Below are 15,654 nucleotides of genomic sequence, written 5' to 3'. Positions count from 1 at the left end.
GATCCTGGACAAGCTCCCAACATTATCCTTCCAGGTTATTTCCCCTTTTGTCTGTCTTTCAATTCATAGTTACCAAGCATCCGTTTCCTGGCATGATAGCAGGCAGGATGACATGGAATAAGAGGCCTCATAAACTAATTGAACGGCATAAAAACAAAAAACAAAAAAATACAACCCACAAAGGCACAAACACATGTGAATTAGCAACCGTGATGGGTACCACTAAAAGTTGCAAAGCACTTCAGAGCACCTACCAGAATGTGTCCTGGTCAAGCAGATCCGGAAAGGTACCTCTCAATCTCAAGAAGTGATTCTTGGTTTAAAATATGATGGGTAAGAGAAAACAAAGTGAAAAGAAGAAGGAAGACCATAAGAAGAAGAAGGAATAGCAGATGCACGGTTAGAAGGAAACACAGTAAGTGAGGAGGCTTGCCAAAGAAGGTGGGGGTGAGTTTGGTAGGACACAAAGCCCAGCACTTAGGGGGAGTCAGACACGCAGAGCCTTGGAGCCGCAGAAGGAGGCAGCCTTCATCCTAAGTGCACTTGGAAACTACTGGAGCATTTCAACAGGTTTTGACCACAAGTAGAATTGTTATTTGTAAAGATTATGTTATCCACTGTATGGAGAAAGGGAAGACGCAGAGCAAGAGAAGACATGTGTATATAATTTAGGAACTACTCTAGAGATTGCTCAGCATACAGCAGAAGTGGTGGAGATGGAAACGGCAGAAAGAGGTAGACAAATGTGAGAAACTTGGGCAGTGAAACGACAGGTCCAAGGTGTAGTTTGGATTGGGTGGGATCTAAAGAGAACCTTTGAAGACTGGATAAATTATGGATTATACGGTCATTTTCCAAGTGAGGAGACACTGGGAGAAGACCACTTTTGTGGGGACAAGAGACTGGTGTTAGAGAAGTTCATTGTAAGATGACTTTGAGAAAGCCAAGAAGAGATGTCAAGGCACCAGCTGGGTATGCAAGTCAGGAGTTCAGAGTACAGGAATTATCTGAAGATGAAAACTTGAGTTCTTGATAGATAAGCATAACTGCAAGTGTACATGGAGGGAATGTTCTAAGGAGTGATATTGACTCTCTAAGGAGAGTGTCAATATCAAATAGCTGAATAAGGAAGGGTGAACCTGCAGAGGAGATGAAGGAGAACAGCATCCAGGAAAGTGAAAGAAAAACCAAGTCACACAAATAAAAAGAAGCGCATGTTTTGAAAAGGAGGGCATGGTTACCGTGGAAAGACATTTGAGGGATACAGTGAGGAACACCTAAAAATGCCCATTGTATTTAACCACAGGGCGGTGGTGACTGGATACATCAGCAACAGTCATTTTGGTGGAATATCAGACAAAAGTCAGAATGAATGAACTGAGGAATTAATGGGACCAGAAGAAAAAAGTAAATATAAATATTCATATTTTTGGAGAAATTTACATACAAGGAAAAAGGGGTGGTAGGTAGAAAAAGGTATGGCATCATAACATCAAAAAGGGTATTGATTTCAACTGAAAAGATATAATCAATGTTAAAAGGCCAGTGAGAAGGATCCAGTTGAGAAACATTTAAAGGAAAACTGAAACTCTAATTACTATGTCCCATTAAAATAAATCTTTCAACAGTTATGGTGAGAAAAGCTTTTCCTGCTCAAACTTGCTGGAGTGAATGTATTATCAGCTAGGAAAGCTGACCAATACCAAGAGTCATTATCAGAATGTTTTAATGAAGAAGCAATAAGCCTGATGACAGATTTGTGGTCAGAAAATGAGATTTTTAGATTTGTGGTTGTGGATGTGGAACAAGGGGTGATAAAGATGTCAGAGAAATGAATACAAGAATGAGTACATGAACATGAACTTGTAGGAGAAATGTCCATTAGTGGGAAGGAGGTAAAGAATGGAAAGGCCAGGATGAAGTGTGGGTTGCCAATGGGGGTACTGAGGTCCCCGGGATGCTGGAAGGACTTGATTTTAAGAATAAGAATTTGAGCCACATGCCAAAGTCTTTGGTCATCAGCAAAAATGATTTGAATCTGGGACAAGACAATGATGTACATTCTCACCACTCCTATTTAAGATAGTGCTAGAAATTCTAGCCAGAGCAATTAGGCAAGGGAAGGAAATAAAAGGGATAAAAATAGAAAAGGGAGAAGTCAAATTATCACTGTTTGCAGATGACAACAGGATTCTACTCAGAAGATCCAAAATCTCCACCAAAAGATTGCTAGAGTTAATGAACTTGGAAAAGTAGCAGTTTACAAAATCAACATACAAAAATCAACAGTTTTCCTATACACCAACAACAGATTGCTGAGAAAAAAATATCAGGAAAACAATTCCATTCACAATAGCCTCAAAAAAAAATGCCTAAGAATAAATCACCTAAGCAAGGAGGTGAAAGACCTCTATGATGAAAAATATGGAACACTGAAGAAATAAATTAAAGACCTCAGAACATGGGAAAGACCTCCCATGTTCATGGACAGGCAGAATTAATATTATTTAAAAGGCCATAAAACAAAAAGTAATACACAATTCCCATTAAAATACCAATGACATTATTCTAAGAACTAGAAAAATAGTTCTGAAATTAATTCAAAAGAATATAAGACCCAGAACAGCCAAAGCAATTCTAAGACCAAAAAAAAAAAAAAATCACGCTGGAGGCATCACAACACACAATACCTGACTTCACGTCATATTACAGAACTACAGTAACAAAAAGTGCATGGCACTGGCATAAAAACAGACACAGACCAACGGAACAGAATGGAAGACACAGAGACAAATCCACACATCTGCAGTCATCTGATCTTTGATGAAGGTGCTAAAAACAGACATTGGAGAAAAGACAGCCTTTTAAACAAATGGTGCTGGGGCAATTGGCTATGCACATGTAGAAGAATGAAACTAGACCCTTATCTCTCACTTGCACAAAAATTAGTTCAAAATGGAGCAAAGACCTAAGGAATTAGACCAGAAACTATGCAACTCTTAGAAGAACATGTAAGGTCAACACTTCAGCTTTGAGGCATAGGCAAAGACTTTCTCAATAGAACCCCTAAAGCTCAGGAAAAATGCCAAAAGGTGATAAATGGGATGGCATAAAATTAAAAAGCTTCTGCACAGCAAAGGAAACAATTAGGAATGTGAAGAGAGAACCCACAGAATGGGAGAAAAATCTTTGCTAGCTACTGTTCTGACAGGGGATTAATATTTAGAATATGTAAAGAGCTCAAAAAATTTTACACCAAAAAAATCAAATAACCCAATTAATAAATGGGTAAATGAACTAAACAGACACTACTCAAAAGAAGAAATACAAATGGCCAACAAATACACGAAAAAATGTACGACATTATTAGCAATTAGGAAAATGCAAATCAAAACTACACTGAGATTTCATCTCACACTAGTCATAATGGCAATCATCAAGAATGCAAATAATAATAATTGCTGGAGAGGATGTGGAGAAAAAGGAACACTTCTACACTTGTGGGACTGTAAGTTAGTACAGAAACTATGGAAATCAGTTATGGAGGTCTCTCAAAAGACTAGGCATGGAACCACCATATAATCCAGCTATAGCACTTCTTGGTATTTATCCTGGAGAGTTAAAAACCTATTACTACAGTGATACATGCATACCTATGATTACAGCAGTACAATTCACAATAACCAAACTATGGAACCAGCCTAGGTGTCCAACAGCAGATGAATGGATAAAAAGAATGTGGTATACGTACACAAGGGAGTTTTATTCAGCCATAAAGAAATAAATGAAATTATGGCATTTGCAAGAAAATGAATGGAAGTAGAGGCATCATGTTAAGTGAAATAAGTCAAACTTAGAAAGTTAAGGGTTGTATGTTTTCTCATGTGGAAGCTAGAGAGAAAAAGGAAAACAAATGTGGGGGTGGATCTCCTAAAAATCAAGGTTGATTGGTAGAGGAAAGGGACCCAGGAATGGGAGGAAGAGAGGGAGGAGGAGTGATATTGGCCAAAATATATCATTATTTCGTGTGCATGTACAACTGTATAGCAACAAATCCCATCAATATGTACAACTATAATGCACCAATAAAAATGTGGGAAACATCTGGGGGCAGTGGTGCACACCTATAATCCCAGCCACGTGGGAGATTGAGGCAGAACGATCTTGAGTTCAAAGCCAGACTCAGCAACTTAGCCAGGTTCTGAGAAACTTAGCAAGACTCTGTCTCTAAACAAAAACACACACACACACCAAAAAAACAGGCTGGGGATATGGCTCAAGGATTAGGCACCCCTGAGTTTAATCCCTGATACAAAAAAAAAAAAAAAAAGAAAGAAAAAAGAAAAAGAAAGAAAGAAAAAGTAATGATTTGAAGGTCAGTAAGTGAAAGGAGTGAGATGGAAAGAAAAGAGATGTAGTTAAATGTAATGGGCCTCTAATAAGAAGGAAAAGAAAGTCATTGAAGAAGTGAGAGGAAGCAACAGACACATTTCATTCCTAGATTTAAGAAACACAATCTGAAAAACAAAAACAAACATCAGAACCTCCCCACCTGTGGGCTGCAGGTAAAATGGCTTACAAAAGGAGCTAAGTTTAAGGTGATTCAAGGGAGGAAAGCAAAAGCTTGGAGACAGGGTCAAAGATCCTGGGAATTTGCTAACTGCCGAAATCAATTCCAGATACACTGCAGTGGAACCGTTCATAACACAGGACGAGAACTGGAGAACTGGGTCAGGAGAGGCATGAGTGTGTGTATGTGTATGTGTGGCAGGAGGAGGGGCCACACATGCTGGGAGGCGACACCTACTTACACTTTGGGCACTGATTGCAGAGGGTAGAGAACACCGCCTGAACTTCTATTTCAGGAGAGTAGGCAGGTCTTCCTGATCAGACCTGACTCAGATGGCCAGGTGATGTCACCCCAGAGCTCCTGATTCTCAATGAGACCCCCCTTCCCAGTCTTGGTCCCAGGCTTCTAACTGCATCAAGTTCATCTCTTCCTTTGTATAGTCACTCAATCTGTTTCCCTCAACTACATCTAAGCCAGGGGTCAGCAAACTATGACTCAGAATGAACAGGAGGTTGATGTGTCATCTAAATCAACTCCTACATATTCAACTTAGAGCAAGAACTACCATGTATTTTTTCTTATCCAATTAATCTAGTAATTCACTTCCTAGAAAGAGTTGCAAGAATATTGTTTAAAAGAATCAGAATGTGCCTCCAAGAAATGTTTTTAATGGGTATTTTAATATGGAAAGTAATTATCCCACACTATCCCAGTTTCCATCCATCTCCTTTAAAAGACGACCCTCTGGGTTCTTTGACTGTAGCGACTGTACACAACTTAGCACTTAACTATAGACTCCACTTTTGTAAAATAGCGATTATGTTTTTCTGATGGTTAAAGATGTGTGTTCATCACAGAATATTTGGAAAATGAAGAAAAGATTAAAGAAGGAAAAAATATGCATCCCCTCTCCAAACACAGAAAATTACAATAACATTTTTGGCAAATATCCTCCTGTCTTCTTTCTAGGCATTTGTGAATACAAAGATAAAAGTAACATGTGTTACAAAATAATATCATGCAGTACTTTCTAGGATGGGTATACATGAATATTTATAGCCAATTTTCTCCCACAAGGTATCTGAGAAATTTCTAGTTTTTACTCCTATAAACATTTCATCATACAAATCTGATGATTTATTTAGTTAAGATTAACATCATTTTGGTTTTCTTTTCTCTGATTAACTCAGTGTGGTATTGTCTAAGCTCTTCAATCCTTAACAAGCTCCCAAGGTCATATTATTAAAAAGTATTAATAGAGAAGCAGAGATAAGGGAAACACGATGCAATTACTATCATCAGCAAACATTTCCATGGCAATTTCACAATGCCTGTTGCTCTTTGGCTGCAAACTGGAATATAATAATGCAATTGAGACAATAAATGTTATACTCACAAGACTAAAGAGAAAAACAGGTTCACATTTATCCCTAAATGAATGCAAAGTCACAATGTTGTCAGCTTCTGCCTGGAAAAAAGAGTACATGTTTTATATAATGAAAAACTATATCAAAGTCATTTAGTACACTCTGCTGCTGAAACAATGTAGAGAGAGTATTTTTAGGTTTACTGCAACATTTTCTGGGTATGGTATAGTTGCATTAAGGATCAAATTGCATAGAGTAGGAATTCAAGCCCTGCATCATTTGTCACCAACTTCACTCTCACTCTTCCCCTTTACCCAGACTTCCAGCAGACTCATTTCTTGGTCTTTTCCTTCCTCGTTGCTTGGCCCTGCCTACATTTTCAACCCAGCTCAAGTATACTTTCTCCAATGAGTCTCTCTTACTCAGTCCTGCTACAAATCATTTCTTGCTCTACACTGCACTTGATTCCCCTCTGAGGGGCACCTATTGTCCCTTTCGATAGTGCACTATGGATGGAGGTGGGCCTGCTTCACCCATTGTGTAAGGAGAGCACAGTGTGGATAGAGCATATACCACATCCACAATGTTATCTCCACCCTCCCCTGACATCAGTCGCAGGGCCATACCACAAGGAGCTCACCAAATGCTTCTTCAATGAACTGGCAGTCAAATTTTGAAGGTTTTCATTTTTTATTTTTGCAATTTTCTTAAAATTTTCTCACAAACTTCAAGTTGCCCTAAGCTGATTATGAATAACTATCTAGTAAATAAGTGTCCTCCTCCTTACTAACAGCACCTGCTGATCCAGCCATCAGAGTGAGGCATCTTCAAGATTTCAGACTGCTATAACAAATTGCCATAGACTGGGTGGCTTAAAAGCAAGCAAATATTTCTCACAGTTCTAGAGGTTGGAAATCTGAGATCAGGGTACCAGTGAGGTTGATTCTTGGTGCAGGCCTTTATTCTGGGAAGGTCCACATTTGGAAGAGATCTCATGTCTCCTCCTCTTTTAACAAGGGCATTGATCTATCTGAAGACCTCATATCCAAATGCCATCATATTGGGGATTTGGTTTTCCAATGTGAATTTGGGGGCAACCATGTTGTCCAGAGTCATTATTTGTGGTAGTGTAAGACAAGGGTTTTCAAACTGGAATTTCTGGTGGTTGCCAGTAGCTTTCCAGGATGGTTAAGAGAAGCCAATTCACCTGAACCTGAATGAGCAAGAGGGCTGTGCTATCATCCGTCTTCAGCATATTGGGTTCTATATAATTTTCTTTTAAACAAAATTTTTAACTGTTTTAAAAAGAAATAAGAAGAGACTGAAAGGAACTAATCTAAGGAAGCAAAGATTATATTTAGAAGTAGTCTAAGCATCATTAAATTGCTTGTATTATCATAAAGTATTAAGAACTAAATAATTTAATAACTATGACAAAAATTGATTTCATATGCATGTATCATGCTAATATATGTGTATATTTTTAATATATATAGTCGACTTTCCATATCTATGGGATCTGAAGCCACAGACTCAACCAACTGGGGATGAAAAACAGAAAAAAATTGCATCTGTACTGAGCATAAACAATTTTTTTCCTTGTCATTATTTCTTAAACAATGCAACATACAATTCAACTATTTACATTGTATTTCCATTTTATTAGATGTTATAAGTGATCTACATATGATTTAAAGTGCATAGATTATTTGCAACTGTTACACCATTTTATGTAAGGAACATAAGCATCCTTGGATTTTAGTATCTACAGAGGTCCTGGAACTAATCCATCTGGAGTCTAAAGGATAACTATATATCTGTAATATTTAACATTATTATTTTTAAAATATACATAGCAGAAAAATATATGTACTAATTATTCAACTCTGTGATTTTACTTGGTGATTAACCTCATACATTTTAATTTTGGAGATAAATTTACCTTTTCATAAAGATGGGGAAGAGGGTGATGGAAGGGTGAATATGCTTAAAGTGTGTTATTTGTATGTACAAATATACCACAATGAAACCCATTCTGTATAACTAACACAATTAAAAACAAAAAACAAAAACGGTCCTTTTCCTTGGTTAACAGCAGAAAATAAAAGGTCCAGCAGAGGGCGCCCCTCCATTTTTTGCTCATAACAGGTTTGGAGAGAATTTTTTGTTTTCCACCTATTTGGGGCACATCATTTCATAAAAACAGCATCAATCTATGTGAATACATGATTTTTGAGTGAATACAAACACACCAGAAGAAAAACTGTGCACGCTTTTTGTTAAAATTCAACACATGCTAATATTTTGAACAGGGCACATGTAGGAAAAAAATGTACAGTACAGTTGGTTAGCTATATTAATGAATATAGCAATTCCTCTGAATGAAGCTGAGGGATTCTGTATTCCCAGGTGCTGCTGGGCAGACACAGCCTCAGGACTCCGGGAAGCACTGTCTTTACTATCATCTCTACTATCAGCTCTCCTCTCCTGGAGATGCTGTGCTGACGGAAGCCTAGATGGACCGCTCTTCCACACATCCCCCCACCACCAGCCTTCACATAGTGTGCAGTGCACCTTCATACCCCTGCTATGTTCCAACTCAGACTCTACAAACAGCAGGGATTTAATGACTCTGACCTCTTTGAGCACAGCATCAAATTCTGCTTCCTGCTTGTCTAAAGATCCCTTATCTAACTTTCCTATGCTCAAAGTTTCTTTCCAGATACTCTAACAGGTGGCTTCCAGTAGACTGACAGGTGAGCAGGGAGCCTGCCTGTTGCTAGCTTCTCTGGCTTGGCCTCAGTTTCCCAATAGATACTGAAGTTTCCCTTGACCTTTAGCTTGTGAACTTGTACTCCTACTTTTTTTCAGACAGACTTCCCAGGATGCCCAAGTGTTTTTTATTTTAAAAACAGGAAAAAGAACACAAAATTTAGTTCATAATAAAGGCAGGGTAATATTAGGCTCCCCAAAGAATTTTCTGCTCCTCAGTTCTCTGTGATCCCATCTGCCAACTGCTGGACACTTCCAATATTGACTTTTAACTTATGCCAACCCTGGTTGATCACATGCAAAATCCACTTCGGCTCCTGTTTTCTACTCTCTGAACTTTGTTTTTGCTCTTTGCCAAGAATCAAATCTAGGTTTGATTCAAACATTGATTTAGATTTCAAATCTAAACCAAATCACATCCCAGCTTTTTAAAAGAAGGTGACCTGGAATGTTTTGTCTGATAAGTGGATGCTGTCACATAACGGGGAGGGGGTGGGTAAGGGAAGAAGGGAGGAATGTTGGATTGTGTAGAGGTAAATGAGGGGAGGGGTGGGGTGGGGTGGGGGAAAGGAAAGACGGTGGAATGAGACAAACATCATTACTCTATGTACATGTATGATTACATAAATGATGTGATTTTACATCATGTACCACCAGAGAAATGAAAAGTTGTACTCCATTTGTGTACAGTGAATCAAAATGCATTCTGCTGTCATGTATAACTGAATAGAACAAACAATAAAAATAAAAGAAGATAAAGACAAGATATACACATTTTTAAATAAATAAATAAATAAATAATGGTGGCCTGATTCCTGAGTGAAGCAGGTTGTTACAGAATCTTGCCTTTTATATCCTGCAAAGCCCAGAGAATGAAAACACAAGCCACACCTGGAAGAAAATATTTGCAAGAGACATATTTGACAAAGAACTGTTAATCAGAATACACAAAGCAAGTTTAAACACTAATAATAAGAAAACAGAAAATTAGATGAAAAAATGAGCCAAAGACATTATCAGACACCTGTTTTTTAAAAAAGAATATACAGATGGCAAGTAAGCATATGAAAGATATTCCACATCACATGTCTTCAGAGAAATGAGAGTTAAAACAACAAGGAGCCAGGCAGGATGTCACATGCCAATAATCCCTGGGATTCAGCAGACTAAAACAGGAGGATTGCAAGTTCCAGGCAAGCTTCAACAGCTTAGTGAGACTTGTCTCAAAAGAAAAAAAATTAAAAGGGCTGGGGATATAGCTCAGTGGGCAAAGCAACCCTGAGTTCAATACCCAGTACAAAAAAAGCAGGGAGAGAGATAGAGAGAGATCACCACATATTTATTAGAATGACCCAAATTCAGAACCCTGATATCACCAAATGCTGGCAAGGATGTGGAGCAGGAAAACCCACCACTCATTGCTTGTGAGAATAAAAATGACACAGCCATTGGGAGGACAGTTTGGCAGTTTCTTATAAAAGGAAAGAGAGTTACCTACATTAGGCTGAAAACATATCAACACAAAAAACAGGAAGTTTATAGCAAAAGTTAACTCAAAAAGGTCAAAACATGGAAACAGTCAAGACATCCTTCAGAAGGTGAACAGATAAACTGAAGTATATCCAGTCGACGGAAGGTTATACAATACTAAGAAGAAATGATACCAAGTCATGAAAAGACATGGAAAATGCTTAAATGTGTTTTACAAAGTGAAGGACGCCCATCCAAAAAGGCCTCATAACTTCTGATTTCAACTAGATGATATTCTGGAAAATCCCTGGGTTCCCAGGGATTGGGTGAGAGGGAGGGCTGAAGAGGTGGAGCCAGAGAACTGCTGGAGCTGTGAAGCTGTTCTGTTTGATACTGTAATGGTGGACACCTGCCATTACACATTTGCTAAACCCCACAGAGGAATCAGCACCAGGAGTGAATCCTAATCCAGCTGGGGGATAATGCTGTTTTAAGGTAGGTTTGCTGATTTTAACAAATGTACCACCACTCTGGTGCCAGATTTTGATAGTGGAGGAGGCTGTGTGTGTGTAGAGATAAGGGAAGTCTGTACTTCCTGCCAGTTTGGATGTGAACCAAAAACTGCTGCAAAATAACATCAATATGAATTTAAATTGTTTTAATGAAAGAAAAAATTGACAATAGATAAATACCCAGCATGATACTGAACAAACAGCTTTTGCAGGCCTTCTTTTAAGGGGCCCACACTGAATATGAGGGTCAGGTGATATGAAACAAGTCAGTAGACAGGTATCCATTGTTACACTTTTCTAATCTTTACAGTCAAGGCGTATAACCTCGACATTTAGGAATCAGATAAAAACCACATTCATTTTCAGTGAATAGTAAAACTGCAAAGTAAACATCTATTTTGAAAAACTGACAGGTTTTTAAATTAAGACAATACTTAAATGATTAGAAGGTACTTAAACACTCACTATAACAAGAGAACAGTAGTTCAATGAAAATGAAATCCTTACAACAACAAAATGCAGAATTTCGTCTTCGTTGATCTCATTTTTCAATTTTCTGAATAAAGCTTGCACTGCTTTGCAAGGTCCACACCAGGCTTGGTAAACATCGATTACTAGAAGATGATAATATTTATGAAAGAACAGAGTCAAAGAATCTAGAATAGGCATATCCCCATGCTGGATCCCCCACCAGGGCAAAGATGGGAGAATTTCAGTGGGGAGAGGACTCTGCAAGCTTCCCAGAAGCTCACTGGGCCAAATACCTGATGGCCAGACAGTGGGGAAGCCCCAGTACCTGTTAAGCCTTTGTTCTGTAACATCTCATCCCACAGGCTTTGACTATTGATGACTGTCTGCAAAAAGCAAGGCACTGTCAAAGCTCTTCGAATGTCATCGCACCAGAGAAACATGAGGCTGACATGTCATACCTACCTGTAACTGGACCTCTCGCTTTTTGCTGGCCATTGATCTACTCTCACATGGCAAGGGAAGAAAAATACAAAACATTAAGAGAAATTTTAAATACTGCGCTCTTCATACATTCAAACAGCACCTTAGCATACTGCAAAAAGTTCCCTTTACCAAATATCGGATTGCATTGTCTCACCTTTTTTGAGAGAGAGGAGCTAATCTCACAGATGGACTCCTGCAGGCTGGACTCTATGAGATATGCTTAAAGTTGCCATATGACCTTATTCTCCCAACAATCCTGAAACAAAATAAGAGCATTAGCAGTAATGGAATACTTCAAATTATTTTTCATGGGTTTTTGTTTTGCTTTGTTTTGAAATATTATGTCAGATTTTCTACATTTGCATGCAAGTTGTCAATGAACATTCTCATGGGTCCTTCTCCAGCTCTTCCCAATCCAAGGATATTTAATTTTTAGAACAAAATCACAAGTGCCCTCTGGAGCACAACATAACGTTTCACGGGTGTTAAATCGATGAGGCAAAAATTCCCTATTCAACATTATCAGGATCATTTGGATTAGCCACAAACAAGACTACATCCCAACAAAGATGTTAGATGCTCCGGCAAAAGGAATCATCCTCTAAGACAAACGGGGATAAAGAAAAGAGATTATTTCAATCAGCTCCCTTACTGAGGACTGTGACCATTTTAAGAGCAAGCTGGATAAAGTCCAGGTCCCTGGGGTGCTGAGCAAGGCGGGACTCTGAGGGTAGCCTGGCACCTGCTGTGTCTTCTTCTAGGCTGGTCCAGCTGAAGGAACATGGGCATGGATTCAGATTTAGCCTCCCACTGACCAAGGGCTCCAACGTTTCCGCCCTCGAGGTCAGGCCCTCCCTGCCTGTGGGCAGTGTCTTGAGGATCCGCCCTGTCTCCCATCCACCCCCATCCCAGCAGGTACACCTGGGCAGCGGACCAAGAGCATCTGGCCCCTAAATTTTTCCACCATTTCTATGGCTACAGGAAGGGACAACTGAGTGTTTTCACCTCCACAAGGCTCCTCCCTCCTTCAACTGTCTCCTCCTAGCACAAGCGATGTGTTGGTTCCCTCCATCAGCTCTTCTAGCTTCTAGTATTAACTTTCCAAATGCAGATGGATCTCTCCTCGACTTTGAAGCCCTCCTGACTGACCAAGCTTTACCGTAAATAGAATGCTTACTCCTCAGATTGGAACAGAAGGCACTCTGAATTCCACAAGTGGCCTGACTCTCCAGCCTGGCTGCATCTACCCTGATGGTGGTGCTTGGACCTCCTCTCCCCTAGGAGATGGACTCCTGGACCTCTTCTTCTTTTTTTAACTATTTAGAATTTTAGACTTTCAAATATGTTGCAAAATGGTGCCCATGCCCTTCCTTCTGTTTCCCCTAAGGTTAGCATATTTCCTAACCATAACACAGTCGTCATGGAAACCATGATAAATTGATAGAGCACTTAATGACTGCAGATCTTCTACAAATTTGCAGTTTTCCCACCAATATCCTTAGCGGGTGCAGGATCCTGTCAAGAATCCTCCTTTCATTTAGTTGCGAGGAGGCACTTCTGGTCAGTCTTTGTCTTTTGTAATCTTGACAGGAGTTTTTTGTTTTGTTTTTAATTTCAATGATTATGTTATTTGTAGAATTTGCACCAAGAATAGTTTTAAGGTAACTGTGAAAGCATATTTTAATTGTGTTTTAAAAAGGTGACAAAATAATTAACGATCTTAACCATTTTTTAGTGTACAGTTTGTTAGTGTTAAGGATGTTCATATTGTTGTACAGTCTCCATTATGTTTTCATTTCCCTGAATTAAAACTGTACTCATTAAAAAACAGTTCTCTGTTTCCCCTATACCTGAACCCTGGAAATCACCAATGGATCTTCTTTTTCTATGAAGTAACTTTCAAAATATAGTCTCCTATTCTTGCCATATGAATTCTACCCTTTACCCTTACCTGAACATGTCATTTTGCTTCCTCTGTGTTCTCTCATTCTTGGGATGCATGTTCTCCTGTTTATTGGGTCAGCAGACTCTCCTTCATGGCTATTACTTTCCTATTGGTATTGGTAAATTCGAACTATGAGCTAATCTGTAGTAGGGATTGTTTTTGTGCGAGTTCCTACAACAGGATTGTGGAAACATTGCCTGGTTCCATCAATATTAGGGTGCCAGACCACTTGGATATGATAAAGAATACAGATGAAAAGTCCCTAGGATGGGAGCTTCTGTTTCCATGGAGATTGTGTGTGTCATGCTCCTGGTACTTGAATACTGTTTTAGTCAAATTTTTCATCACTGTGACCAAAAGATTTGACAATAACAACATAGAGGAGGGAAAATTTGTTTATGTCTCATGGTTTCAGAGGTCTCAATTCATAGATGGCTGACTCTAAGCCCAAGGTGAGGCAGATAACATAAAAGGACATGGAGGAAGAGAGCAGCTCAGGACATGGTAACCAAGAAGGAGAGAGAGAAAGAGAAAGAGAAAGAGAAAGAAAGAACTCTTCTCACCAGGAACAAAATATAAAGCCCAATGTACACCCCCAGGGACCTATCTCCTCCAACCACAACACCTGCCTACAGTTACCACCCCGTTAATCCATATCAGTGAATTAATGCTTGGATTAGGTTTAAGATCTCATAATCTAATTATTTCACCTCTAAACTTTCTTGTATTTTCTCATAGATGAGCTTTTGGAGAACACTCATCCCTAAGCCACAACAGATGTGTTCACTAAGTTCTGTGAATTATTATAAAATAGCACCACTCCCAACTTATAGCCAAGTTATATAGAGTAGGTAGCTTGAGGACCCAGTAGTTGAATTTAGCACTCAAAGTAGAGGGCAGTCTTGTAGGACTTAGTCCTTATATTTTGGGGTCTGAATTAAGTCCAGATACTTCATTTCATATTTGAATTCTAGGACACCTGGATGGTGTCTGGAGAAGTGGAGAATTTGTTAGTTTGCGGGGAAAAAGTCTTGCATACTATGTTGCTAGAAGTATTGTTGGGAGTAGACTAAAAGAAGAAACAGGAGAATTTTTTTTCTTCCATTAATTGACTTTTTATCCACATAGAATTCCATACAGATACCTAGTATCCTTGCTTCTTCTGCTAAGCCAGTGTGTGTGTGTGTGTGTGTGTGTGTGTGTGTGTGTGTGTGTGTGTTTTGTGGGGGATGCAGGGCATATTCTCCCACTTCAGAAATAGGCCACTGTGATTTTATGTTCAGTGTAGGTCATTCCAGCTAACAGTAAACGTGGAAGTTGAACCCTGGACTCTAAGAGTCACGTGTGTGGACGTGTGGGGATATAGATATTAGAATCCCAACCCCACTCATCAAGTCTCATTCTCCATACAAATACTACAATGAATCCTGCCTGTTTCAGTCATGTTGCCCTAAGGGACTTTGACTCCCTACTTCACTTTTCTTGCTAAGTGTTTTCTTCTCTTAGTTATGAGCTAAATTAAAAACTTGAAACAGAAACCATATCTGCCCTTTTTTTCAGTATTTCTGCATATTTAGACCTAAACTGGACATCTTCTGCATTAGCATGGTCAACTAATGATCTCACCATGCCTTGCCTATGATCTTATGATTATTATTTATGTTTAAAAATCAAACTTGCTTTAAGATTTCTTTAGTTCCCTCCAGTAGATAATTTTCAGAGATGATGCTTCCTAGCTTCCCTTAGCCGCACCCTCTCTAGAGGCCAAATTTATGTGCTCTCATGGCCCTTGTGATGCAATTTTTCTCCTCATACCTCCCCAGAGTGAGACCTGGTCCGTTTTGACCACAGGTGAATGACTGACCTGGCCTGAGAATTGCTTTGTGTTCACTTCCAGTGTGACCGAACTCTTTAGTAGCATCTACACCTGGAGTACAGGTTGTGTGCATAACTTGAAGTTTAATTCCCTGTTTTTAGCAAACTTTCATGGGTCACTCTGCCACTGAAGCAGATCTTCATTATCTTTTTATTTCTCTTTTATTAAAGAAATGAAATTCAGCTGTC

The 15,654-nt window shown here is 39.0% G+C and overlaps 1 protein-coding gene across 1 annotated transcript in view; it reads right to left on the bottom strand.

Annotated features, from left to right (window-relative positions):
* Positions 1 to 11,657, bottom strand: part of NME8 (NME/NM23 family member 8) — a gene marked incomplete at its 5' end in the record, with an annotated part of 84,317 nt that extends 72,660 nt beyond the window's left edge. The window contains 4 exons of the mRNA XM_079150394.1: positions 5,967 to 6,038; positions 11,199 to 11,305; positions 11,488 to 11,545; positions 11,625 to 11,657. Coding sequence (XP_079006520.1) covers positions 5,967 to 6,038; positions 11,199 to 11,305; positions 11,488 to 11,545; positions 11,625 to 11,657 — 270 coding nt within the window. The remainder of the gene's footprint in view (positions 1 to 5,966; positions 6,039 to 11,198; positions 11,306 to 11,487; positions 11,546 to 11,624) is intronic.
* Between the last annotated feature and the right edge of the window lie 3,997 nt (positions 11,658 to 15,654).

The sequence above is a fragment of the Sciurus vulgaris genome, assembly GCF_902686455.1.
Source record: "Sciurus vulgaris genome assembly, chromosome: 8".
NCBI lineage: Eukaryota > Metazoa > Chordata > Mammalia > Rodentia > Sciuridae > Sciurus > Sciurus vulgaris.
This window is presented reverse-complemented; position numbering and strand designations above follow the sequence as displayed.